Source organism: Orycteropus afer, unplaced genomic scaffold (assembly GCF_000298275.1).
Source record: "Orycteropus afer afer isolate SDZICR_OR568_19922 unplaced genomic scaffold, OryAfe1.0 scaffold00318, whole genome shotgun sequence".
Lineage (NCBI taxonomy): Eukaryota > Metazoa > Chordata > Mammalia > Tubulidentata > Orycteropodidae > Orycteropus > Orycteropus afer.
Genome location: NW_006921905.1, coordinates 906,472 through 933,762, shown reverse-complemented (window position 1 = coordinate 933,762; position 27,291 = coordinate 906,472). Strand labels below are relative to the sequence as shown.

The following is a 27,291-nucleotide window of genomic DNA, read 5'->3' as shown; positions in this document are numbered from 1 at the left end:
TGGACAATGAATAAGGAAGACCGAAGAAGAGTTGATGCTTTTGAGTTGTGGTGCTGGCGAAGAATGCTGAAAGTACCATTGACTGCTAAAAGAACTAAGAGATCTGTCCTGGAGGAAGTGCAGCCAGAATATTCCTTGGAAGCAAGAATGGCCAGACTTCGTCTCACCTATTTTGGTTATGTTGTAAGAGGGGACCATTCCCTGGAGAAGGATCTCATGCTTGGTAGGGTGGAGGGTCGATGAAAGAGGGGGAGGCACTCAACGAGATGGATTGACATAGTGGCTGCGATGATGGGCTCAAGTATAGCAGGAATTGTGGGGCTGGCGCGGGATCGGGCGGTGTTTCGTTCTGCTGTGCGTGGGTCACTATGAGTCGGAAATGACTTGACGGCACTTAACAACAACAACAACAACAGAGAAGCCAGTCTAACACAGCACCAAATACCAACAAAGTTTTTGACTTAAAAATCCAAATACTTTACTTGTTCTTTTTTTTTTTTTTTAAGAAATTACCTACCATAATATGTAATCTTTGTTTATTCCTTTTCTCACTATACACCACTTTCATATCCATGAACTTGATATCTCCTTAAAACTGGGCAATAACACCAGAACAGACACTGTTATCTCCATTTTCACAGAAGTATAAAGTAATGAAGCATATTCCAAAATCATTGTTCTTTCATGCCCTTTCCATTGCATTAAACTGCTTCTTTATTAATTTCCTATAATGGGTCATTATTCTAGGCACCATAGGGACTATGAAGTGGCTTTAGATATTGTTTTGGGCATATGTCTCTAGCACTAAAAATAACCATAAAACTTTAAGTAAGAGTATGTGGTATTATATGAATAAATAGCAAATGAATGTTACAGAAAATTGATGCCAATTGATCCCAAGTACTAAGACTATGATATAAAAGTTATTCTGCCATTGAAATTCAATATTTCAAAGAATATCATACAAATTAAAACAAAACTAGTCGCAATATATGTGATGAGAAATTTATTCTGTTAGTGTATAAAGAGCTCTTACTAATCAATAGGAAAAAGATGAACAGCACAATTTCAAAAATTAGCTAAGGAATTAGACAATTCACAAAATAAGAAGTAAGAATGAACAATAGATATATGGGCAGGGTGGGGAGAGTTCAACCTGACTGGTAATAAAAGCCATTTAAACAGCAATGAGATATTTTTTTACTAATCAGATTGGAAATACCCAGTGTTGACAAGGATTAAAAGAAAAGAATACATATAAGATACTGGTATTTAAAAATACTTACCAAATGCCTTAAAAGTACTTGTGCTTTGGCATCTATGAAATCAATTCTGTTGAAGCAATTATGGATGGATGAAATGGTTGAGTATCAAAGATGTTCACTTGTGTGCATAAGTCTGGGACCCAGTAGGAAATAAATGACAAACTCAAATTAGGATAATCCAAGGAGAATTTATTTACTAAAGAGCTACTGTAATTTCAAGAGATAGTGCAGGATACATGGACTGGCAGTCTCAAACTTGTTACCACTCCTAGACCTGAAGGAATGAGAAAAGTAGAATGGTATAGAACTTAAATGGAGGGAAAATTCTGTAGATCAGGCTACCTTGAGAAACATAATGGCCTGTGATCAAGAGACACAGGTAGCCTTAGTCAACCATACTTGTAGGGCAGGAGCTTCCCTGCAGGACTATGCACTGAGCAAAGCTAACCAGAATTATAGGACAAGAAAACTCTTGGTAAAGTTTATACAGAACATTTTCCTGAAGTGGAGAATGGTAGCAAGGATCTGGATTAGGGAAAGGAACATAACTAGCAGAGTTATCAGAAAAAAAAAAAAAAATGCTGTCAAGTTGATTCCAACTCAGGAACCCTTTAGAACAGAGCAGAACTGCTCCAGTGGGTTTCCAACACAGTAGATCTTCACAGAAGCAGACACCCTCATCTTTTTCCCATGGAGCAGATGGTAGGTTCGAACCACTGACGTTTTGGTCAATAGCTGATTGCTTCAAGTACTACACCACCAGAGCTCCTTATCTAACTGAGCAGCAATATTTAAATTGATAAAAAATTGTAAACAAAAATTCAATGATATGTGATGAATTAAATAAGTTATTGTATATCCATATAATGGAACACTATTTAAACCAAGGGAGCTCTGGTAGCATAGTGGCTAAAGCACTTGACTGCTAACCAGAAGGCTGGCGGTTCAAACCCACCAGCCACTCCTCGGAAGGAAGGTTGGGCAATCCTACTTCCGTGGTGATACTGCCTCGGAAACCCAAGGAGAGGTTGCTATGAGTCGGGGTCGACTCAACGGCACATAACAACAACAACATTTAAACCAAAATAAAATAAAACCTCACTGCTGTCAAGTCAGTTCCATAGTGACCCTTCCTTGGTTTTCTGAGGCGGTATCTCTACGAAAGTAGATGATTACCCAGTCTTGGAAAACTATTTAGTCATTTAAAATGATATTATAGATGCATTAAGTATTGACATGTATAAAAGCTCATAATATTGTCAACTAAAAAAATAGATTAAAATTATATAATCTCAGTTTTATTTAAAATAAAAGCAAAACAAAAGTGTTTGTGTCTGTACTTGGGTCATTTCTATAAAGAGATAATATAATACCTTGCCACACGTAGCTATTTGTTAATAATTTTGAGAAAACAGATTTATATTTGTATAGTACATTTTTTAAATCTATGATTTTTTTATACCTGATTTAGTTCAATCCCATTAAACAAAATAAGATAGTAGTAGCTGTTACTCCCTATTCCAGTAGACCATGTCGATTCACCCGAAAACTAGTACAGAGAGAAAGCTGTTCTGCTGCATCTTCTTAGAGTAATGATAGAAAACCTGGCTGAGAAAATGTGCCCTGAAGCACTGAGATAATATGTGAAGAGGCCAGGCAGTTGCACAATCATTTTGCTAGACTCACAAAAGCAAAGCAGGAGAGAATGCAAATTCAAAAGGCATTAAATTTCAAGCCAGAAAAGGTTGATATAAAGATTTAAAATAAGCAGCACAGTCCACAAAGCATCTAGGTATAATCCACCTGACAACATCATAATACAACAATGTTTTTTTTTTTTCCTATGAAAATTAAGCTAAGTGTTTCAGAGGAATGATGTTCTATCCCAAAAGATCTTTAACACTAATTAATGTGCTTGCTATTTTAACAATGGGGGATCTGTAGAGCTTGTATTTACTGTGACACAGATAGCATATGACAACAAGATAGCAAGATTGGTCAGAGATTAGGAAGTGATTTTGGAATCGCTGAGTGGTACAAAGTGTCAGTAGTGGGTTGCTAACTGAAAAGTTGGAGGTTTGAGTTCACCCAGAAGTACCTGGCGATCTACTTCCCAAAACTCAGCCTTCGAAAACCCTACAGAGAACAGTTCTGCTCTGACACATGTGGGGTCAGCATGAGTTGGAATCGATTCAACCGCCATTCGTTTCCCTTTGGTTTACTTATTTGTGTAGATTTTCCTCCATTCCTATTCTTTGATCTTTTGAACAGTTTGACCTATCAATAAAGAAAATTTGGGGCTTGAAAGCAGAGAGCAATCCTTCTATATCTGGGTGATGAGGGAGATGTTTATAAAGGCAATAGCACTTCATTGTACCACAAAATTATCATATGTCAAGGACTTACTGTACATTAGATTTTGTGCTGAATATTTTGTACATCTTGAGAAGTATTATTTTTCTCATCTCACAGATGAGAAACTTAAAAGCAGAGATGTAAAATAACTTGCCTAAAGTTCCATACCTAGTTACATTTGGGAATAATTCAAATCCAGAACTGTTGGCTATAAAATTCATACCCTTAACCACTATACTATACAGCCTTAAATTAAAGGCGAATTTTTGGTGAAGTTAGGAAAAGGCCTTTGTTTTCATTCTCTTATGCAGCTGTTTCTTAAACTTTAATGTACAATCACCTGAGATGTTTGCTAACAATACACATTTTCTGTTCCTAGTCTCAGAAATTCTGATTCTGTTCAGAGTGACCCAAAGTATCTGTTTTATTCACCAGCAACCTGCATTATTCTGATACAGGTGGCCAGAGGTTCAAATGTCGGTAATCACTTCCATTTTCTGCACAAACAAGCCTTTCATCCAATGCTGTGGAATGCTCTTCTGCCTCTTATTTTCTCTTTCAACTGCTATTTTATATGTCAGTCCCTTAATAGAATCATTTCCATCCCCTTTAAGGAAATTTGATTTCAAACTCCTCTGTGGTCCCCTCTATTTTAAAATGTTGTTGTTGTTGTTATTTGCCGTTGAGTCGGCCCTGACTCATAGCGACCCCTCCTTGGGTTTCTGAGGCAGTATCACTACGGAAGTAGGATTGCCCAACCTTCCTTCCAAGGAGTGGCTGGTGGGTTTGAACCGCCAGCCTTCTGGTTAGCAGTCAAGTGCCTTAGGCACTATGCTACCAGAGCTCCTCTATTTTAAAATTGTTCTAGTTTATTCACTTATCACACTATATTATAGTTTTCTCTTTAAATGTCTGCTGTTTCTACTTAATTCTGAGATCTTTGAAGATAACACCATCTGAAGACTATGGTTAAACTGGATGCAGACTCAAACCTATACTAAGAATGTAGCAATAAATAGCTAAAAGTTAAGACAGATGAAGGAACATTGGCCAAAACCATGGTGTGAATATATCTTATATGTGATGTAAAGTCACAGACAAGAAAGAAGTTGCAGAATACTAGTTTTGTTGGGATACTATATTTTGAAAAAATAATAATAATAATAAATCATATCAAATCACACTTGCTGATTGAATTGGTTACTAATTGTTCAGCCAAAATGTCCCTATTGAAAAGTAGGGTTTTTTTTTTTTTTTTTTCTGTGAAATATTATAGTGTGAATGCCATCACAAATAAACTTTGATTTTTACTGATTTCAGAAGTTAGCTTAATGTTATGCAGAATGAAATGTACCACTTAGGGAATTACTTTAAGAATGTAATGAATTCCCTGTCTCAGGAAGAGTACAAACCAAGACTGAATGGCTGGCCGCTTAGGTGTTCTATCCAGGGATGTTAGGTCTAGACTGGAAGATGGATTGGATACTTTTCCATATGTTGTTTTAAACATTTTAAAAGAGAAATAAAAGCCTCATTGTTCTCTTTAAATCAAAGAGAATCAAAACCCTATTTTTAAATGATAGTTTGTATATTAAGGAGCCCTGGTAGCACAATGATTAAGCACTTGGCCTCTAACCAAAAAGTTGGTGGTTCCAATCCACCTAGAAGCTCCAACTGAGAAAGATCTGGTGATATGCTTCCATAAATATTACAGCCAAGAGAACCCTGTGAGACAGTTCTACCTTGCCATATGGGTCACTGTGTTAGAATCAACTCAATGGCAGCCGGCAATAACAATTTGTATATAACTGCTGTGAAATTGAGGTGGTATAGTGGTTAAGGCATTTGGCTGCTAACCAAAATGTTTATGGTTCAAACCCACTGGCTACCCCATGGAAAAAAGATGAGGCAGTTTGCTTCCATAATGATATACAACTTTAGACACCTAAGGGGAGTTGCTGTGAGTCAGAATTGACTTAATACCAATGAGTTTGTTTTTTGATATAGAGGAAACAGTATAGGCTTTGAGCCATACATACAGACCTGGGTAGGAATCTTAGATGCCTTTTTAGCGAGGTGACTTTAGACAATTTAGTTACCTTATTTGATCATATATCTTCTCATCTGTATAATGGTAATTGTGATAGTTGGAGCTGTGGGTCAACCTGGCTGGACCACAATTCTGTGTGGTTTAAGCAATTGTGATGTGGGTTGTTCCAATGATGGGATCATATGTATATGTTTTGAGCAGCCAATCCATTGAAAGGGAGTTTCCCTAGGAGTGTGGCCTGCTTCCAGTATATTTATGGACATCATGGGAAAAGAGATACTCTTCTGTGGATCAGGATTCTGCCTATAACCGTCCGTGAGCAAACAGTCCACTATTTAGCCTGGAGATCTTGGACTTGTCATTCGTTGGAGTCAACAGCCAGTATACTGCCCGCCAACCTTGAGTTCCTCAGCCCCTGAAGCTGTGTGAATCGAGAAAAGCCTCCAGCTTGATGTTTGATCCAAGAACTCGGGACTTGCCAGCTTCTATAAGTGTGTGAGCCATTTTCCTAAGATAAATTTATCTTTCTCTCTGTATATATAAGCTTCACTAGTTTTGTTTCTCTAGAGAACCCAATCTAACACATTTGGTACGGGAGTGGTTCTAGAGAAACAAAATCATAAGGATGGGCTTCCTAAATTGGTTGTCCAATTTGATTAATTGTAAAGGCACTGATGACCTTGCCTCAGTTAGTAAAGAGGGTCCTGCTAATCCATGGCATGGGATGGCAACATTAATATGCAAAATAGCACCACCAATAGATCAAGTGCTTTTGAGAAGTGAGGCTCTGGGAGATTGTATATTTACTACTTTTCTGCAATTTTGTCAGCATGAGGAGTATAAGGAAGCTGATTGATTGGTCCTACTTACACTAGACAAAGCAGTGAAAGAGCAAGATGAGCTCAGGGCTGCTGAGTCACAGCTTAAGTGCCACATTAAAGACCTCTCAGTATTTCCAGTTGTGCTTTGAAAGAAAGCCTTATTTCTTCTAGCAACAGAGCTGATATTGCTGAAAACTAAACCCAGAGTCTTATTGTAAGGGTAGCTGAATTGTGATGCCAATTAAATTGCCAATCCAGAATGGTGTCTGAAGTTAAAGTGAGGGCACTGATTGGGAAAAAATGGGATCCTGAAACCTGGAATGGGGACATGTGGCCAGATAGTCAGGAAGATCAGGATATGGAGCCTGTAAATTCTGTTGAATCCCTCCCATCTGAAGGGATTACTGTAAAACCATTGTCCCCTACACCTCTGTTTGATGGGATTAACCCAACTGTTCCTGCTGGTTCATTACCTGAGGCAGAGACCATGGAAGACATTCCTGAATGTTCTCAGGAACTGCGCCAACCACCCATTGTTGCTGCTAGATCTATAACTAAAGTCCAAGTGAGCCCCAAAAGGTGAAATACAAAGTGTGACTGAGGAGGTGGTACACTACACCTGAAAAGACCTTGATTTTGCTAACATGTACAAACAGAAACCTGGAAAATATGTATGGGAATGGCTACTGAGGGTGTGGGATAATGGTGCAAGGAATGTAACACTGGATCAGTCTGAGTTTATTGATTTTGGCCCACTGTGTATGGATTCTTCACCCAATGTTTCAGCTCAAGAGATTAGGAAAGGATCTAAAAGTTTATTTGGTTGGCTTACTGAAGCATAGATTATACAGTGGCCTACCTTAAGTCAAGTTGAAGTACCAGACCTGCCTTGGTATAATGTAGAAGGTATCCAGAGGTTTAGGAAAATTGGCCTGATAGAATATCAGATTAGACCCCTAGAGCCAGAAATGGATAGTCCAGAGGACACACCTTTCACCAGTACGGTGAGGAATAAATTTGTGAAGGGAGCTCCATCATCCTTGAAGACTGCTCTCATTGCTATTTTATTTAAACCAGACTTGACAGTGGGAACTGCCCTAATTGAACTAAGACACTTAACTTCAATGGGGCTGATTGGACCCCATGGTAGTAGGGGCCGAGTGGCAGCAGTTAATTGACAGAGGCAAGATGGGCATGGTTACCATAATGGATAGCAGAGTCCGAACAGTAATCAGAATAGTCTGACTCATGTGGAATTATGGCATTGGCTACTTGTGCTTGGTGTTCCTAGTAGTGAAATACATGGCAAACCTACTAAATATTTACTTAATCTGTATAGATAGAAGAATTCTAGGTCATGTGAAGAGCAACCTAGATTGAATTGCCAGACCACAGAATCACAGCCTCTCAATCAATTCCCAGACTTGAGTCAGTTTACAGACCCACAACTCCTTGAATGAAGGGGAGGCCAGGTCACTTTAAGGAAGGACCCCACTACATTGCCAAAAATCTATAATGTCAATCTTTCTCCCAGCCTTCCCCAAAGGGTTCTGAGGCCTTTTATGAGAGTGACCGTTCAATGGGGAAAAGGAATTAATCAGACTTTTAAGGGATTACTGGACACTGGATCTGAACTGACACTAATTCCAGGAGACTCAAAGTGTCATTGTGGCCCACCAGTCAGAGTAGGTGCATATGGAGGTCAAGTTATTGATAGAGCCTTAGCTAAGGTGCATCTCACAGTGGGTCCAGTGTACCCCAAACCCATCCTATAGTGATTTCCCCAGTTCCAGAATGCAAGTAGAATAGATAACTGAACAATTGGCAGAATCCCCACATTGGGTCCTTGACATGTGAAGTAAGGGCTATTAAGGTAGGAAAAGCCAAATGGAATCCATTAAAACTGCCTCTACCTTCAAAAATAGTAAGTCAAAAGCAATACCGCATCCCTGGAGGGGTTGCAGAGATTACTGCCACCATCAAGGACTTGAAGGATGCAGGGGTGGTGATTCCCACCACATCCCCTTTAATTCACCTATTTGGCCTGTGCAAAAAACAGATGGATATTGGAGAATGATAGTAGATTATCGTAAACTTAATCAGGTGGTGATTCCAATTGCAGCTGCTGTTCCTGATGTGGTTTCATTGTTTGAGCAAATTAGTAGATCTCCTGGTACTTGGTATGCAGCTATTGACCTGGCCAATACCTATTTCTCAGTACCAATTTCAAAGGACCATCAGAAGCAGTTTGCCTTCAACTGGCAAGGCCAACAATGTACTTTCACAGTGCTTCCTCGGGGGTATATATCAGCTCTGAAGCACTATGTCATAATTTAGTCTGTAGGGATCTTGATTGCCCTTCCCTTCCATAAGACATCACACTGGTCCATTATATTGATGACATTATGCTGATTGGACCTAGTAAGGAAGAAGTATCAATGACTCTAGAGTTATTGGTGAGACATATGGGTGCTAGAGGTTGGGAAATTAACCCAACAAAAATTCAGGCACCTTCCACTTCAGTGAAATTTCTAGGGGTCCAATGGTATGGGGCATGTCAAGATATTCCTACTAAAGTGAAGGATAAGTTATTGTATCTGGTGATAAGGATATATGGGGAAGAAGTATGTGGATAGATCTCTCCAAATGGGCCAAAGGAGTAAAGATATTTGTGTCTCATATGAATGCCCACCAAAAGGTGACCTCAGCAGAGGAGGTCTTTAACAATCAAATGGATAGGATGACACGTTCAGTGGAAACCAGCCATCCTTTTCCCCCAGCTACTCCTGTCATTGCTCAATGGGCTCATGAACAAAGTGGCCATGGTGGCAAGGATGGAGGTTATGTATGGGCTCAGCAACATGGATTCCACTTACCAAGGCTGATTTGGCTACTGCCACTGCTAAGTGCCCAATCTGCCAGCAGCAGAGACCAATACTGAGTCTGCAATACAGAACCATTCCTCAGGGTAATCAGCTAGCAACCTAGTGGCAGGTTGATTACATTGGACCACTTCCATCATGGAAAGGACAGCATTTTGTTCTTACTGGAATAGATACTTATTCTGGATATGGATTTGCCTTCCCTGCATGCAATGCTTCTGCCAAAACTACCATCTCTGGACTTACAGAATGCCTTATCTACCATCATGGTATCCCACACAGCATTGCTTCAGATCAAGGGACTCACTTCACAGCAAATGAAGTGTAGCAATGGGGCCATGCTCATGGAATTCACTGGTCTTACCATGTTCCTCATCATCCTGAAGCAGCTGGCTTAATAGAATGATGGAATGGCCTACTGAAAACACAATAATGGTGCCAGCTAGGTGGCAATACCTTGAAGGGTTGAGGCAATGTTCTCAGGAGGCTGTATATGCTTTAAACCAGTATCCAATATATGGTGCTGTTTCTTCAATAGCCAGGATTCATGGGTCCAAGAACCAAGGGGTGGAAATGGGAGTGTACCACTCACTATTACCCCTAGTGACCCACTCAAAAAATGTGTGCTTCCTGTCCCTGCTGCCCTATGCTCTGCAGGTCTGGAGATCTTATTCCCAAAGGAGGGAACACTTCCACCTGGAGACACAATAGTGATTGCACTTACCTGGAAATTAAGAATACTACCCAGCCATTTTGGCTTCCTCATGCCTCTGGATCAACAGACAAAGAAGGGCATTACTGTACTATCTGGTATGATAGATCCTGATTACCAAGGGGATATTGGATTGACATTACATAATAGAGGTAAAGAAGAATATGTCTGGAATACAGCAGATTCTTTAAGAAGTCTCTTAGTACTACCATGCCCTGTGATTAAAGTCAATGGAAAATTACAGCAACCCAATTCTGATATGACTGCTAATGGCCCAGACCCTTCAGGAATGAAGGCTTGGGTCACCCCACCAGGCAAAGAACCATGACCAGCTGAGGTGCTTGCTGAGGGCAAAGGAAATACAGAATGGGTGGTGGAAGAAGGTAGTTCTGAATATCAGCTGCAACCACGTGACTAGTTGCAGAAATGAGTACTGTGATTGTTATATTTCTTCATTGTATATGTTCATCAAATATTTTTGTTTCCTTCTGTTAGGAACTGTAAAAAGTAAATAAGATTAATGCATTTCAGTTGTATGTGTGTTGGTGTATCATGTTAGCTGTAAATATGACTTTATAATTGTCCTTATTTAGAGATTATATATAGTTAAGAAGATGTGTACAACTGCCAAGTTGGCCAGGGGTGGACTGTGATAGTTAGAGCTGTGTGTCAACTTGGCTGGACCACAATTCTGTGTGGTTTAAGCAATTTTATGTGGGTTGTTGCAATGATGGGATCAGATTTATATGTTTTAAGCAGCCAATCCATTGAAAGGGAGTTTCCCTAGGGGCGTGGCCTGCTTCCAGTATATTTATGGACATCATGGGAAAAGAGACACTCTTCTGTGGATCGGGATTCTGCCTACAACTGTCCATGAGTGAACAATCCACCATTTGGCCTGGAGATCTTGGATTCATCATTCATTGGAGTCAACAGCCAATATACTGCCTGCCAACCTTGAGTTTGTCAGCCCCTGTAGCTGTGTGAATTAGGAAAAGCCTCCAGCTTGACGTTTAATCCAAGAACTTTTGACTTGCCATCTTCTATAAGTGTGTGAGCCATTTTCTTAAGATAAATTTCTCTTTTTCTCTCTCTGTATAAGCTTTACTGTTTTTGTTTCTCTAGAGAACCCAGTCTAACACAGTAATCATAAGACCTACTTTGCAGGATTATTAGGATAATGTGGACCAATTTATATGTGGTGGTTGACACATAAGGAGCCATAGTGGGGCAGTAGTTAAGTACTCAATTCCTAAGCAAAAGTCAGCAATTCAAACCCACCAGCCTTTCTCCTTGGGAGAAAGATATGACAGTTTGCTTCAGTAAAGATTTGCAGTCTTGCAAACCCTATGACACAATTTTCCTCTGTCCTATAGGGTCACTATGAGTCAGAATCGACTTGATGGCAATGGGTTTTGGTTGACACATAAACATCTGACATGTTAACTAGTATAATTACAATGATGAAGAGATGATTCAGGTGTAGGTTTGGAGTTGGATTAAAGGATTTACGGTCTTTCTGAGAACTATAATTCTGCAACAATAATGGAATAGCTCTATGGCATAATTAAAAACAAACAAACAAAAAACAACCCTCACACTTTATCACAACATTTTCTACATTAGCACAAGCTTCCCATTTCAGCTTCCCCCTGGAGTTTTTAAATCTAAAAAGATTGAAATTTTCAATCTAAATCCCTTCCCCATTTTCATTTTATTTTTTTTATTTTGCTGTTGTCTTTTTTAGAAAGAAAAGTGTGGTTGTGTGGATTCTCTCTTACTCCTTCCAAATAAGAACATACTTTCTTTTACTGAAATTAGATCCCCATTCATTGCTTTGGCACACTCTGAGCTGTCTCCTCCAGAGGGCTTGGGGCCTGTTAGATGGTGCACAGTTGGAAATTGGTGGCATTGAGTCTTTGCCAAGGCTGGCAGACCTTTAAGATGGCATCTGGTGACCTTTTTGCTGAGCCTCCTGGGTCCTCCATTTGAGATTTTATGTTCTCAGCAGGGGTGTAATCCAAATCAAATGTGAGATCTGGTGAGTCTGAGTTGCGTTGGAGGTGGGGGCAATGGGGACCCCTACATTTCTTTGGGCAGAGGAAGCTACTATATCGCTTTGCAATGTTTCTCTCTAACCCTGAGACTCTGAGCCCTAATAGAGGGTGGCACTAAAATGCTGGTTTGCAGGAAAAGCCCAGTGTGAGAGAAGGAACAATTGGACAGCTTTCTTCACATTTATTTATCATCCAGCAACACAATAATCCTCTCTACTTGCTCTAGTTTCTGGATGACACTAAACTCCAAGGCAACCCTGGGCCCCAGCAGCTTAGGTCAGAAGTACATATGTGAGTGCTAGCTGTGTTTTGCTTCCAAGATAGTATTTTTTCTTTTGCAATGACATATTTCTAGTAATGTAGGTAGATAGCACACAAGCATAGAATAAGGAACTATGAGTTTGTGAACAACTTAACAACCAATGTATGTTGACGAATTGTTTGTGCTAACGATAGACACATGCCGTTTCTCAGCTAGGGAGTCATTTTCATGATAATTTTTAAAGTGCTATGTTTTTTTTGGTTTTTTTAGCAGCTTTTACTTTGAACAGATTTAACAGGTTATTTTTGGTTTTACATCTACTTGGGGCTGTTTTAACAGACAGTGAGACACATCTCACATTTCTCAGGCAATTCTGCCCTGAGACTGCCCACTAAAGGATTTTTTTTTTTTTATGGTAAATATATATGTAACATTACATTTGCTATTTCACCAGTCTTCACTTGTATCATTCGATGACGTTAACTGTATTCATCATGTTGTGCAACCATCACCATTATCCACCTCCACTAAAGGATTTTAAGGTAATTGAAGGACTCCCTGAGTGGCATCATTACTTAATATGCTCAACTACTAACCAAAACGTTGGAGGTTTGAGTTCATCCAGAAGCACCTTGGAAGAAAAGTCTGGCAATCTGCTTCTGAATAAATCAGCCACTGGAAACGCCATGGACCATTTAAATCAACAAGTATTGGAGCAGATGCTTTATACTCAGATAAAGTGTTGCTGCTTTTAGATGCCATTGAGTCAGTTACCACTCATAACCACGCTATGTACAACAGAAAAAAACATTATTTATTCCAGCACCATCCTCACAATTAGTGCTATGTTTGAGCCCACTGTTGCAGCCACTGTGTCGATCCTTCTTGTTGAAGGCCTTCCTCTTTTTCTCTGACCCTCTACTTTATACAGCATGATATCTTTCTCCAAAGACCAGTCCTTCCTGATAACATGTCCAAAATATGTAGATGAAGTCTTGCAGTCCTCACTTCTAAGGAACATTCTGGCTGTGACTCTTCCAAGAAACATTTGTTCATTCTTCTGGCAAGCCATGGTATATTAAATATTCTCCACCAACACTATAACTCAAATGCACCAGTTCTTCTTTGGCCTTCCATATTCATTGTCCAAGTAGCTTTTGCGGTGCTGTGGCTAAAACACAGGGCTGCTAACATAAAAGTTGGCAGTTCGAACCTAGCAGCACTCCACAGAAGAAAGATGAGGTAGTTTTCTTCCATAAAGATTCATTTCCTTGGAAACCTTATGGGGAAAAATCTAATCTAATCTAATCTGTCCTGTATGGTTGCTATGAGTCAGAATCAATTTGATGACAGTGGGTTTGGGTTTTTTGGTTTATTCATCACCCAGCTTTCACATACCTTAAGAATACCATGCCTTGGATCAGGTGCACCTTAGTCCTTAAAGTGACATCTTTGGTTTTTAGCACTTTAAAGAGGACTTTTGCAGCAGATTTGCCCAATGCAGTAGATTGTTTGATTTCTTGACTGCTACTTCCATGGATGTTGATTGTGGATCCAAGTAAAATTAAATCCTTGACAACTTCAGTCTTATCATAATGTTGCTTATTGGTCCAGTTGTTTTCTTTATGTTAAGTAAGGTGTAATCCATACTGAAGGCTGTAGTCTTTGATCTTCATCAGTAAATGCTTTAAGTCCTCTTCACTTTCATCAAACAAGGTTGTGTCACCTCTATATCATATATGAGATTTCCTCCAATTCTTATGACACATTCTTCTTCATATAACCTATCTTCTTGGATTATTTGCTCAGCATAGATATTGAAAAAGTATCTTGAAAGAGTAACCCTGATGGATATCTTTCCTGATTTTACACCATGCAGTATCCCCTTGTTCTATTTGAACAACTGCCTCTTGGTCTATGTATTGTTCTGAATGAACACAATTAAGTGTTCTGGAATTCTCATTCTTTGCAATGACTTCCATAATTATGTATGATAGATATTGAATCTAGAAGGAAATATGGCAGAGATAAATAAATATATTTGGGTAGTAAATCCCAAAGCATTTTATTATATTATATCATATCATACAAAATGAATATTCCAAATTTTCTATATGAGAAAATATTATTTTAAAATAAAAAATTTCAAGAAGTTATGCTTCATGTCTAGAAAGAATTCTATAAATGTTAGCTTTTATTATTGGTACAGTGGAAAAGATCCATTTTAAAGCATGTTATATTATCTGATTAGGAAAGGTATGTGTTAGGGCTATACCCATTCAGGATACTTATTCAATCTGTATGCTAAGCACATAATCCAAGAAGACAGACTATATGAAAAAGAATGTGTCATCAGGATTAGAGGAAGACTCGTGTGATATGCAGATGACACAGCTTGCCTGCTGAAAGTGAGGAGTTATTGAAACACATGCTGATGAAGATTAAAGACTACAGCCTTCAGTATGCATTACACTTTTTTTTAACATGAAGAAAACAACTGGACATTTAAGCAATGTCATGATAAATTAGAAAAGATTGAAACTGTCAAGGATTTAATTTTACTTGGATCCACAAGCAACACCCATGGAAATAGCAGTCAAGAAATTAAACAGCACATTGCATTGGCAAATCTCCTGAAAAAAAAAAAAAAACTTTTTCAATTAGTGTTAAAAAGCAAAAAAAAAAAAGTCACTTTAAAGACTAAGATGCACTTGACTGAAGCCATGGTATTTTCAATCACCTCATGTGCTTTTGTAAGCTAAACAATGAATAAAGAAGATGATGAAGAATTGATGCATTTGAATTATGGTGTTGGTGAAGAATATTGAAAATACCAGGGACTTCCACAAGAACAAACAAATGTCTCTTGGAATAAATACAGTCAGAATTCTCCTTAGAAGTAAGAATAATGAGACTTCATCTACATACGTTGGACGTGTTATCAGGAGGGACTAGTCCCTGGAGAAAGAAACCATGCTCTTTAGAACAGGTAGAAGGTCAGTGAAAAAAATCAACACCTTCAATGAGATGAATTGACACAGTGGCTACAACAATGGACTCAGACATTAGTAACAATTGTGAAGATGGTGCAGGACTGAGTAGTGTTCTATTTTACATAGGGTTGCTGAGTCAAAGCCTACTTGATTACACTTAATAAAATAACAACAACATCATTACATGTAAGCACAAACATTACATATATAGGTTTTACATAGCTGAGACAATCATAGTTTTTATTTATTTTTATAATGTCATTTTATTGTGTCACTAAAATTATTAGTAACTACCTTAATGACTCCAAAACATCCTATCATATGAACGTAAAATAAGATATCCAGTCAATGAAGTTATCATTAAGCATTTAGAGTTTCATTCTCAGGGGTTCACTTAATAAATCAAACAATGTGAACAACTTCCTGACTCTTAATATGTCTTATCAGGTCACCTCCTATAAGAATTATATCTATTGATGTGACCATCAGCACTTTAAAAAAAAAAAAAATTGGCTATGTATAAATATTGCCTTGTTATTGCTTTGATTTATAAGTCTTTAGTTCTTAAGAAAGCTGAACAATTTTTAGAATTTTCGTTACCATTTGTATTTCTCTAAATCACTGCTAGGGAGGATTTCTTTGTCTGTTTTTCTTTCCTTTGTTTAATATTCAACCTAAATGAAGGACTGGTAAGAGGATAAATTGTGAAGATGAGACAACTGGGGAGAGACAGAACAGAACTGGGACTGGAAGTTTACCTCAATTTTCTTCCTTTTCTAGTTAAAAAAAAGAAAAGAAAAAAATTAGCATAACTATAAATACTTGTTAGACTCGTTATTAAGAAAAGTGATAGCTGTTAGAATTTGTTCTGGATCCTGCCTATTACCTATAGTAGGAACTTTGAAACAGATGAATAGATTGATTATCTTTATGAGTATGAGGAAGAGGGAAAGGAAAAGATAAACCCTAAGAAGATAATAACATGGCTTCTCCATGACAAATGATCCACAGACAAATAACCAATGTTTACTTCCACATTCCACCATGCTGAGTTACCTCTGCTCACACCGCCAGAGTAACACCTTCCTTTTCTCAGACTAGACCAGTGCAGGCATAGTCTACTTTGTGAGTAACAAAGTGCAAAACTGTTTCTTCACAGCAAGGAGAATGAAAACATAAATGAAACTCAAACAGCACTCCAGAAATCAGTGACTGATGATGCAAAGCAGATGAACAGAGAGCCCCCAGCTCCCATGAACCCTACTGCTCAGCAAGTCAAATGTAACCCAGATGGCATGAATGAGAGCAAGGACCTAGAGAGCAACAAAAAAACCAGCCTAACAGGAGCACACAATACCAGATTACTGGACGGCAAAGTGAGTAACAAGAAGTACTGCAGCTTTTCTTGGTAATTTGCTACGAAAATTCAATTAGGATGTAAATGTAAGCTTACACACACACAGGATTTTACAAATGATAATGGATATATTCTTCAGGAAATAGAAATTATAATCACTTGGTTTCCAATCTGAAAATTTATTTTGATATTTTTTTGTATATTGTTGCTTTATTGACCACCAGTTCAGTTGACCAATTCATTCTACCCATGGCTACTTCACTGTTGAAAAAATAACTCAGTGATACAATGAGATGTCACTGCACCTGCAAATTTGGAATGGGTTTAGGGAGTTTGTCTACTTTAATATTATAGGATGAGATAATTCACTTTCAAAATCTAATATAACCATGTCTAGACATTAGAAAATTTCAGCCCCAAACTCTCTTGAAAGAGATAACTATCATTCATTGTATTAGGAATCAACCACACAATCCACAACAAACTAATTTTATAATGATTAATTCTCAATGATTAGTAATTTGTAATTAAAAAGCAATAATAGCAGCAAATGGAAACTAGATCCAAATCAAGACAAAACTAATGATTCATTGATAATAAAGTATCATTTCCAAAAATTGCTGAAACTGCAATTAAATAGATACATAAAATATTTGTTTTGCAGTGTTGCCAGGCATGACATGACAGCCAGATATTTCAACAGAATACTGAATTAGTGTATGCAGTCAACTCTAACATAACTATTTTTAGTTTATGATTTTAATAGCCCTTACTAAATCACTCAGATACTACCTAGCCTTTAGTCATATGAGAAAATGAAAGCCTTTGATTTGTGATCTTTTGCCCATAAGAGTTATGGAAAAGCTCAAAATTTTGGAGGAATTGGAAACTCAGTAATGAATCTCACACTATACTCTGCAAGGTCTAATTGAACCCTGAGGTCTAGAAATAAAAGAGACTTTCCCAATGTACTAGTGGTACAGCCTATGCTGGAACTTGGACTTCTTAATCCAAAGTGTTTTGGCTTCCCCTAATGAATCCTTGATTTTAGAGTCTGGTCAGAACAGGAGATAATTATACAGCAGAAGTGAAATTTAATCTATTGTGAACTTCTAAAGATTCTGAGAGGTTGTTTTTTTTTTTTTTAATTTTGACCTGATATTAATATAATTTTCTTGTTGTTGCTCTTCCAGGATGGCCTTGGTAATAACATTATAGTTATAAAGCATTTTATTATTGAGTAATTGCTTTCAGATAAGTATCATCATTTAGTCCTTGAAATAAACTCTGTGAAGTGGATGCCATTGCTATTTCTATTACTATTTTACAGATGATTAAAGTGATTCAAAAAGGTGGCCATAAGATGCTTACTCTGGGTTTCTTTCTCCCCCACCCCTTCTTTACTTTTTTATTGTAGTGATCTTTCTAATTATAGAACAATATATAACCCTGTAGAAATTTTGGAAAATGAAGGAGAATATAAATAAGGAAGCAGTAAAACTACACTAAAAAAAAAAAAAAAAAAAACCAAACTGTTAACATAGGGTTCATTTTCTTCCCTTCTTTTTTTCATGCATAGAATGAGAAGAAATACATACAGAATGAGAATCATTATGTATATACCCTTTGAATTCCTACTCAATTCAATTCACATCAATAATCCCCCATCCTTGGCATTAGAAAAGTCCTAAGTATCATCTTTAATGGTTCTGTGAGCTAACACTCACACTCAGAGCTAACACTTAAATAGCATTTACTATGTGCCAGACATTTTTCTAAGCACTTTACATATCTTAACTAATAAACTACTCCCAAGCACCCAATGAAGTAAGAACTGTATTATCTTCCATTCATGGATAAAGGAACTGAGAAACAGGAAGGTCAAATGCCTTGCCCAGGTCATAAGGCTAGGAAGTGGTAGAGCCACAAATTAAGCCAGGATCTAGGTCCTAAATCACAAAACTGTATTCATTCCTTTATTTGGATATAGCATGGTTCATTTAACAAATCCCTTATTTTCTCTTATAAATAGAAATCTGTTTCTTCACACTCTTTCAACCACATCAAGCTGCCCATTACTGCCACGGACTCCGCCATTATAATAGATAGCATGTTTGTTCCACTCATTATAATGGGTAGCATGCTCATTGGATAAGGTATTCTTGGACCTCCATGACAGAATTGGCTTCTGTGCTAGCTCTGTGGTTCCATGGGGAGATGATTTATCCCTCCCCTCCCAGAACTCAACAGGGTTTCTTATGGGAGTCTCAGCAGGACTAACACCCAGCTACCAAACACAGGAAAGCCTCGTGGGAGGTGTGGGGACTGACTAATTTGTTCTGTCTGCTGGTGTATGGTGCCTGCCTGCCAGATGGCAGCCACAGTTGCCTGGGACAGAGACCCTCATTACCACCTTGACTAAGTGGTAAATGGAATCCTGCTGCAGTTAAAGAAGAAAAGAATCAGAGCTCCTTCTAGATCCTTATCCCTCAGAGATAGATGAAAATAAGCTTTCCTGCCTGGGTCATAACAGGCAATCTAGAAGGCCCTTGTTTGTTCCCAAAAGGAGGTCACTAGTAAAGTTTGAACTAATATAGGTGAGAATGCTATGTGTGAAACTCTTCCAAATTACAGATTAAATTTGAAGAGCATGATTAGTAGGAGATAAGTAGAGCTGAAAATGTTAAGAGAATCAATTATTTCATTATAGGAGAACAGTAAGAGATCTTAGAAATCAACAAGTACAAACCTTGTACTTGTTGATGAGAGCTTAAGTGATCTGCCCATGGTCCCCCACCCCCACACACACAAAGACCTTGACTCTTCCGAGTGCCAACCCTAAAATCTTTTTACCTCTCAAGTACACTAATTAAGGGTAAGTTTTTGAAAATACATATATTGTTTATATTGTTTCCCAGAACCATCAGCTCTGCCTTCTCTTAGAAAATAGAAAAGAATGTGTGACTGGCAACAAACTCAGTAGCACATTTTCAAAAATAAAATTAGAGTGTGCTTTTTGCAGCTGGCAGCATGAAAATGAACATTTTAGTGCTTTAATTTTAATCACTATCACAGCTGATTGACACAATATGTTCTTTTTAAAGCCCTTTGGTGCACTTGTTGTTCTCCATAGTAGCCCTGAGAAGTAGTTGGAGGCATATATTATCCCCATTTTATAGATGAATAGATGTCAAGGACATTTCCACTTGATGTGCACTGGCAATTCAGATTCAATATGTTCAAAGCAGAATCTTGATTTTTCTCTTCTTCCTGTGGTCTGTGTCTCACTGAGTGACTCCACCACTCTCCTAGTTGCATCAGAAAGAAATGTTTCTCTCCCTAATTCTGATATCCAATCAATCAGTCCTTTAAATTCTCCCTCCTTCCTGTCTCTTACAATGTTCTTTTCTGGTGATTGATTTATGGCATTGACAACATGAGGATCTCCCCAGTGAAAGTGGTCATAACTATAAGAAAACAAACATGTAAGCCTCTGGAAATGATCCTGCAGTCGAACAGTAAATGAAGAAACAACTATTCAGGAACACCTATGAAAATCAGTAAGCAAGATGAGAATCTACGGTATTTGAACCAATCTGCTTCCTCCCTCCCTGCTCCCAGATCAGTGATGTGGAACCTCCATTCCAGACTGCTGCAGCCAAGAACACAGAAGCAGGATGTCAGCACTTATCATGCCCCCTGCTACCTGATGCTGAGGCCAAATCCCCTTAGAATGTGATGGAGAGATTTTTTCCGCACAGCCCACTGCCGCCCACTCATTTAATGGAGCCTCTACTTGAGTGCAGCATGCTGAGAATACTAGGGCCCTGAACACTATTGCACTAGCTAGTGAAGTGGTGGTGCAAAGCCAGGGGATACAAGCCAAGAGGACCCTAAACTCTGCCCTCCACCATGCCCCCCACCAGGTGCTCAGCTACTGGAGTAGCAGGGAATGACATTGAGAAAGAAGCTTGCCATTGTCACAACCTCCATGTCTAGAGCCATGGCTCAGAGATTGTGCCTGGGCAGAGAAAAGGCAATAAAACAGATTGCTCGTAAGGTCTTCCTGAAAGAGTTGATCAAGCCCGAAAACTCTTAAGAATAGTGGAAGTCATGGTGAAAAGTATATGTGAGGAGAGGAGAGAACCAGGGAATGAAAAAGCTGAGAGGAGCCCTCTTGTGACCAGAACAGAAATCCAACACTGACCTCAGTTTATAGAGCAATTTATGCATACAATAGAACAATCAGCTGACAATTAGTAAAACTTAACAACTGAGTGTGGTTAGGAAAATAATAAAAGGGAACCCTTCCAAAGCCACTGGGAACTCTGGTAGCGTAGTGCCTAAGGCACTCAACTGCTAACCAGAAGGCTGGTGGTTCAAACCCACCAGCCACTCCTTGGAAAGATTGGGCAATCTACTTCTGTAGTGATATTGCTTCGGAAACCCAAGGAGGGGTCGCTATGAGTCGGGTCTGACTCGACAGCCCAGAACAATAACAACACCAAAGCCGCTGTCATCACTGGGTGATGCATCTCCCCTAGGAGCTATATCAGAAGTTGAACGTGTACCCAAAAATCCATTGCCTAGAGTCAATTTAAAATCATAGCATATGATTAAAGGACAGCGTAGAACTTCCACATAGACTTTCCAAGGCTGTAATCTTTACAGAAGCAAGCTGCCACCATTTTCTCCCATGGAGCAGCTATGAGTTCAACTGCCGACCTTTCAGTTAGCAGCTGAGTGCTTAATCACTGCATCACCAGGGATCTTTGAGGTTGAACACCCAAAATCAAAACCAAACCCACTGGTGATGTGTTAATTCCAATTTATAGTAACCCTAAAGGACAGAGTAGAACTGCTCCCATAGGATTTCCAAGGCTGTAAATTTTTAAAGAAGCAGATTGCCTCATTTTTAATCCCACGGAGCTGCTTGTGTGTTCAAACCACAGACTTTTCAGTGAGCAGCCAAGCTCTTTAACCACTGCACCACCAGGGGTCCTTGAGGTTGAACACAAACCGAAAATAAAAACCCAAACTCATTGCCATTAAGTCAATTCCTCCTCATAGCAATCTTATAGGACAGAGTGGAACTGTTCCATTGGATTTCCAAGGTTATAAATTGTTATGGAAGCAAACATCCTCCTCTGTCTCCCATAGAGTGATAGGTGGGTTTGAACCACCATCCTTTTGGTTAGCAGCCAAATGTCTTAACCAGTGCACTACCAGAACATCTATGTTGAATACAATGAGGGTGAAATGGTCTTCAATAATCCAGTCAGTCACTAAACAAATAAGCTAATAAATAGCAATAGTAAGGCCCAGAGGGAAAGATGGATACCCAGAGTTGCTACAATATACTATCTAAAATGTCTAGTTTTCAACAAGAAAGAATTACAAGGCATGAAAAGAAACAGGAAAGTATGACCAATACATGGGCGTTGGGGGCGGGGGGTAGTAGCCAAAAGAAACTGCTTGTGTGTCTACCAGAAAAAAAGACTTTAAAGTGAAATTGTAAACATGCTCACAGAACTACAGAAGTAAGAAAAGCATGATGACAGTGTTGCATCAGATAGGAAATATCAATAAAGAGACAGAAACTATTATTTAAAACCAACTAGAAATGGAAATTAGGAGCTCTGGTAGCATAGTGCCTAAGGCACTTGACTGTTAACCAGGAGGCTGGTGAACCACCAGCCACTGCTCAGAAGGAAGGTTGTGCAATCTACTTCTGTAGTGATACCGCTTCAGAAACCCAAGGAGGGATCACTATGAGTTGGGTCCGACTCAACAGCGCATAACAACAACAGAAATGGAAATGAGCATTTCACTAGAGGAAGTCAACAGTAGATTTGAACTGGTAGAAGAGAGAATAGTGAGCTTAAAGATAGATCTTAAATAATTCAATATGCAAAGACAGTAAGAAAATGACTAATACTTTTTAACTGTACAAATGTGACCAAAACCATTGTAAATAAAATATATAAACACATGGCAAATGGGGGGGGGGGGAATCTGTCATTTCTATCATACACAAATATTTCCAAAACATACAAAGTCTTTTTATCTAAAAATCAAGTAAAATGATAAGCCACTAGAAAAATGAACAGATGATATTAATTAACAGATAGTTCATAGAAAAAGAAATATAAATGTTCATTAAATTTATAAAAAGATGTAACTTTGTTCTTACTAAGAAGAATGTAAATAAACATTAATCTAAGATATGTTTATCACCTATTAGATTGGAAAAAATCCAGAAAACTGACAACAAATTTTGTTGGAAGGCTATGAGAAAACATATATTCTCCTACATTGTGAGAGGAAATTTAAAAAGAAATGGCAATTTTGAAGGAAATTCATATACATTTATTTCCATATAAACAAAATTCCATATATATTTTTTACATGAAATTCTCACTTTCTGAAATCTAACCCAACAATACACTGAACAAGTGTTAAGAGATTTATGCAGAACTCATTTATTGAGATATTACTTATATCAAGAGACAGAAAACAACCTACAGGCCCACCAAAAAGATCTGGTTCAATAAACTAAGGTACATCCACATAATAAAGTACTATGAATCTATAAAAAGAATTGATGAAAGTACACAGGCAAGATGGAGCCTTAGTCAGACATACCGTGCCATAGTCCTACAGAAAAGACATGAGAAACCAAGTGAAATAGAGACAGATGACAGCCTTGGAACCCTAAGCAGTATTCAGAAAGATAAAGATTTAGACTGAACACTGAATAGAAGGAGAAACTGGATGAAAACAGCAGGAGGCATAAGGATCAAGGGTGCCCTGCTAGCTGGCCTGGCACAGTATGGCCATCTTGAGACAAAGCAAAAAGCATTCCTGTGTGAAGAGTGCATGAAGGGAATTTCACAGAATCCCCAATAGGAGACAGATGTAGTGTGGACAAATCCAGAATGGAGAAAAGTGAGCAGAACACAAACCAGATTAAGTGCAAGAAAGTGCAAAAAATGAGCAAAAACTCTAGAGATCTATGTGACACTAGAACAGGGAAGGAGTCAGAAAACAGGGATAGAACCACTCATCAGCAATGGTCACTCATCATTTGGGCTGAAGATCAACACAAAAGGGCTGTTCATGGAATGGCAGTTGAGGACACTGGACTCCAGACACCCTCCTTCACCAATGAGTGCACCGGTACCCACAACAGGGATGAGCAACCAGAGGAATATGCTCTTCCCCCTGTACCCCACCCTCCAGGTGAACAGAGGTGTGGTTCCCCCCAGCTTCTGTCAACCTAGCAATCAGTGGCACCTCACTCTTGCTCCTCCACACCTGGTAGCCCACAGTGCAAGTTCCCACATTACCAGACAGATAGCCAGCAACACTATACCCACTTTGCCCCTACCTTGTGCCCCCTGTCACTTTGTTCCCTAGCAACAGTCAGCACACATTCTTGTGGATCATGCATTGCATGCCCCCCAGACAAGTTCCTAGAAACACACTAACTACTTAAGCAACACACACTGAGATAGAAAATTTGAACAGACACATAAAAAGAAGAAACTGAAGAGTTCATTAAAAAAAAAAAAATCCAGTAGAAAAGCCCTCACCCATACAACTTCACTGGAAAATTCTACCAAACATCCAAAGAAAGGTTGATCCCAATTCTACTTGAACTATTCCCCAACAAAGAAAAGGAATGAGTACTCCCTAATTCATTCTATGAAGCCATACCCCTAATATTAAAGCCACACAAAGACATCACACTAAAAAAAGAAAATTACAGACCAATATTCTTCATGAATATAGACATAAAAATTCTCAACTAAATTCTAGCTAGTAGAGTACAAAATCATATCAGAAAAATAATACATCATTATCAAATGGGATTCATACCAGGGATACAAGGATGGTTCAACATTAGAAAATTAATCAATGTAATTCACCACATTAATTTAAAAAAAAAAAAAGAAAAAGAATCACATGATCATCTCAATTGATGCAGATGGGCATTTAATAAAACCCAATATTCCTGATAAAAAATTCCAGCAAAATAGGAATAGAATGGAAGTTCATCAACATAATTAAAGACATGTACGTGGCGCAGTGGTTTAGGCATTCACCTGCTAACCAAAAGGTCAGTGATTTGACCTCACCAGCCACTCCGTGGGAGAAAGATGAGGCATTCTGCTTCCATAAAGATTTATAGCCTTGGAAACCTTATGGGACAGTTTTGCTGTTTCCTGTAGTGTCGCTATGAGTTGGAATCAACTCAGGGACAGTGGGTTTGGTTTTGGTTTTATACAAAACCAATAGCTAACATTATTCTCAATGAACAGAGACTAAAAGCATTCCCACTGAGAATAGGAACAAAACAGTGATGCCCTGTAACACCACCCTTATTCAGTATTGTACTAGAAGTCCTAGCTAGACCCAAAAAGCAGGAAAAGGAAATAAAGGACATCCAAATTGTTAAGGAAGAAGTAAAACTAAATGGCATGATCCTATAGATAGAAAATCCTAGACTCCTCAAGAATGCTACTGGAACTAATAGAAGGCTTCAGCAAAGTAGAAAAATACAATATCAACACACGAAAATCATTGAGATTTCTTTACACTAACAAAAAGAACTCCAAAAAGGATATCATCTATAATAGACAAAAAAAGAAAATACATAGGAAAAAAACCTAACTGGGGATGTAAAAGATTTATACAGAAAACTACCAAAAAGTACTTCAAAATACCAAAAGAGACCTACATAAATGGAAAATCATGGCTTGCTCATGTATAGGAAGACTTAGCATTGTAAAAATGTCAATGCTACCCAAAGTGATCTATAAATATAATGCAATCCCGATTCCAATTCCAACAGCATTCTTTAAAGAAATGAAAAATCTTATCACCAACTTTATATGGAAAGGAAAGAGGCTTCATATAGCTAAAGCATTATTGAAAAAGAACAAAGTGGAAGGCTTCACACTTCCTGACCTCAGAACCCACTACACAATCCTGGTAGTCAAAACAGCCTAGTACTGCTATACCAGACACACAGACTAAAGGAAAAGAATTGAGAATCCAGAAATAAATCCATCCAGCTGTGGATAGCTGATCTTCAACAAAAGGTCTAAGTCCATTAAATGGGGAAGACATCGTCTCTTTAGCAAATGGTGCTTCCAAAACTGGATATGCATTTCCTGAAAAATGAAACACTACTGATACATCACATCATACACAAAAACTAACACAAAATAGATCAAAGACCTAACTCTTAAGCCTGAAACTATAAAGTTCATGGAAGGAAAAATAGAGACAAAGCTAGGAACCATAATCTATGGCATTAATAGAATATCAAACATAACTAAAAATGCACAAAGAGCAGAAGATAAACTAGGTAAATGAGACCTCCTAAAAATTAAATACTTATGTTGAAAAAGACTGCACAAAAACAGTAAAAAAGAAGTTACAGACTGGGAAAATTTTGGATAATGACAATCTGACAAAGGTCAAATCTCTAAAATTTATAGAACACTCCAACACCTCAACAACAAAAAGACAAATTTAAAAATTAAAAAAAAGGGCAAAGAACATTAACAGACACTTCACCAAATACATTCAAATGGATAGCAAACACATGAAGAGATGCTAACAATCATTAGCCATTAGATTAAGTCTTCATCAGCTCATAGTGACCCTCTGTACAACAGAACCAAATACTGCCTGGTCCTAAGCCAGCCTCATAATCCTTGTTTTGATTGGACCCATCATAGCAGCCACTGTGTCTGTCCATCTCATTGAGGGTCTTCCCCTTTTGGTGGCATAGTGCCTAAGGCATTTGACCGCTAACCAGAAGGCTGGCAGTTCAAACCCACCAGCCACTCCTGGTCCAGTTGGGAGGATTTTTGTTATCTTTATATTGAAGCATAATCCATATGGCAGACTATAGTCTTCAATCTTCATCAGTAAGTGCTTCAAGTCATCCTCACTTTCAGCAAGCAAAGTTGTGTCATCTGTGTATCGCAGGTTGTTAATGAGTCTTCCTCCAATCCTGATGCCAAATTCTTCTTCATATAATCCAGATTCTTGGATTATTTGCTCAGTGTACAAATTGAATAAGTATGGTGAAAGGATACAACCCTAACACACTCCCTTCTTGATTTTAAACCATGCAGTATCCCCTTGTTCTGTTCGAATGACAGCCTCCTGGTCTATGTACAGGTTTTTCATGAGCACAAGTAAGTGCTCAGGAATTTCCATTCTTCTCAATGTTATCCACAATTATCTCAATGTTATGATCCACACAATCAAATGCTTTTTCAGAGTCAATAAAACATAAGCAAACATCTTTCTGGTATTCTTTGCTTTCAGCCAAGATCCATCTGACATCACCAATGATATCCCTCATTTCACATCCTCTTCTGAATCCAGTTTGCATTTCTGGAAGTTCTTTGTCAATATACTGCTGAAACCATTTTTGAATTACCATCAGCAAGATTTTACTTGTGTGTGATATTAATGATATTGTTCAATAATTTCCACATTCAGTGAGATCAAC

At 38.3% G+C, this 27,291-nt stretch overlaps 1 protein-coding gene across 1 annotated transcript in view; it reads left to right on the top strand.

Moving 5' to 3' along the window:
* Positions 1-27,291, top strand: part of CUNH1orf87 (chromosome unknown C1orf87 homolog) — a 143,540-nt gene that overhangs the window by 18,643 nt on the left and 97,606 nt on the right. The window contains exon 2 of the mRNA XM_042782439.1: positions 16,557-16,778. Coding sequence (XP_042638373.1) covers positions 16,557-16,778 — 222 coding nt within the window. The remainder of the gene's footprint in view (positions 1-16,556; positions 16,779-27,291) is intronic.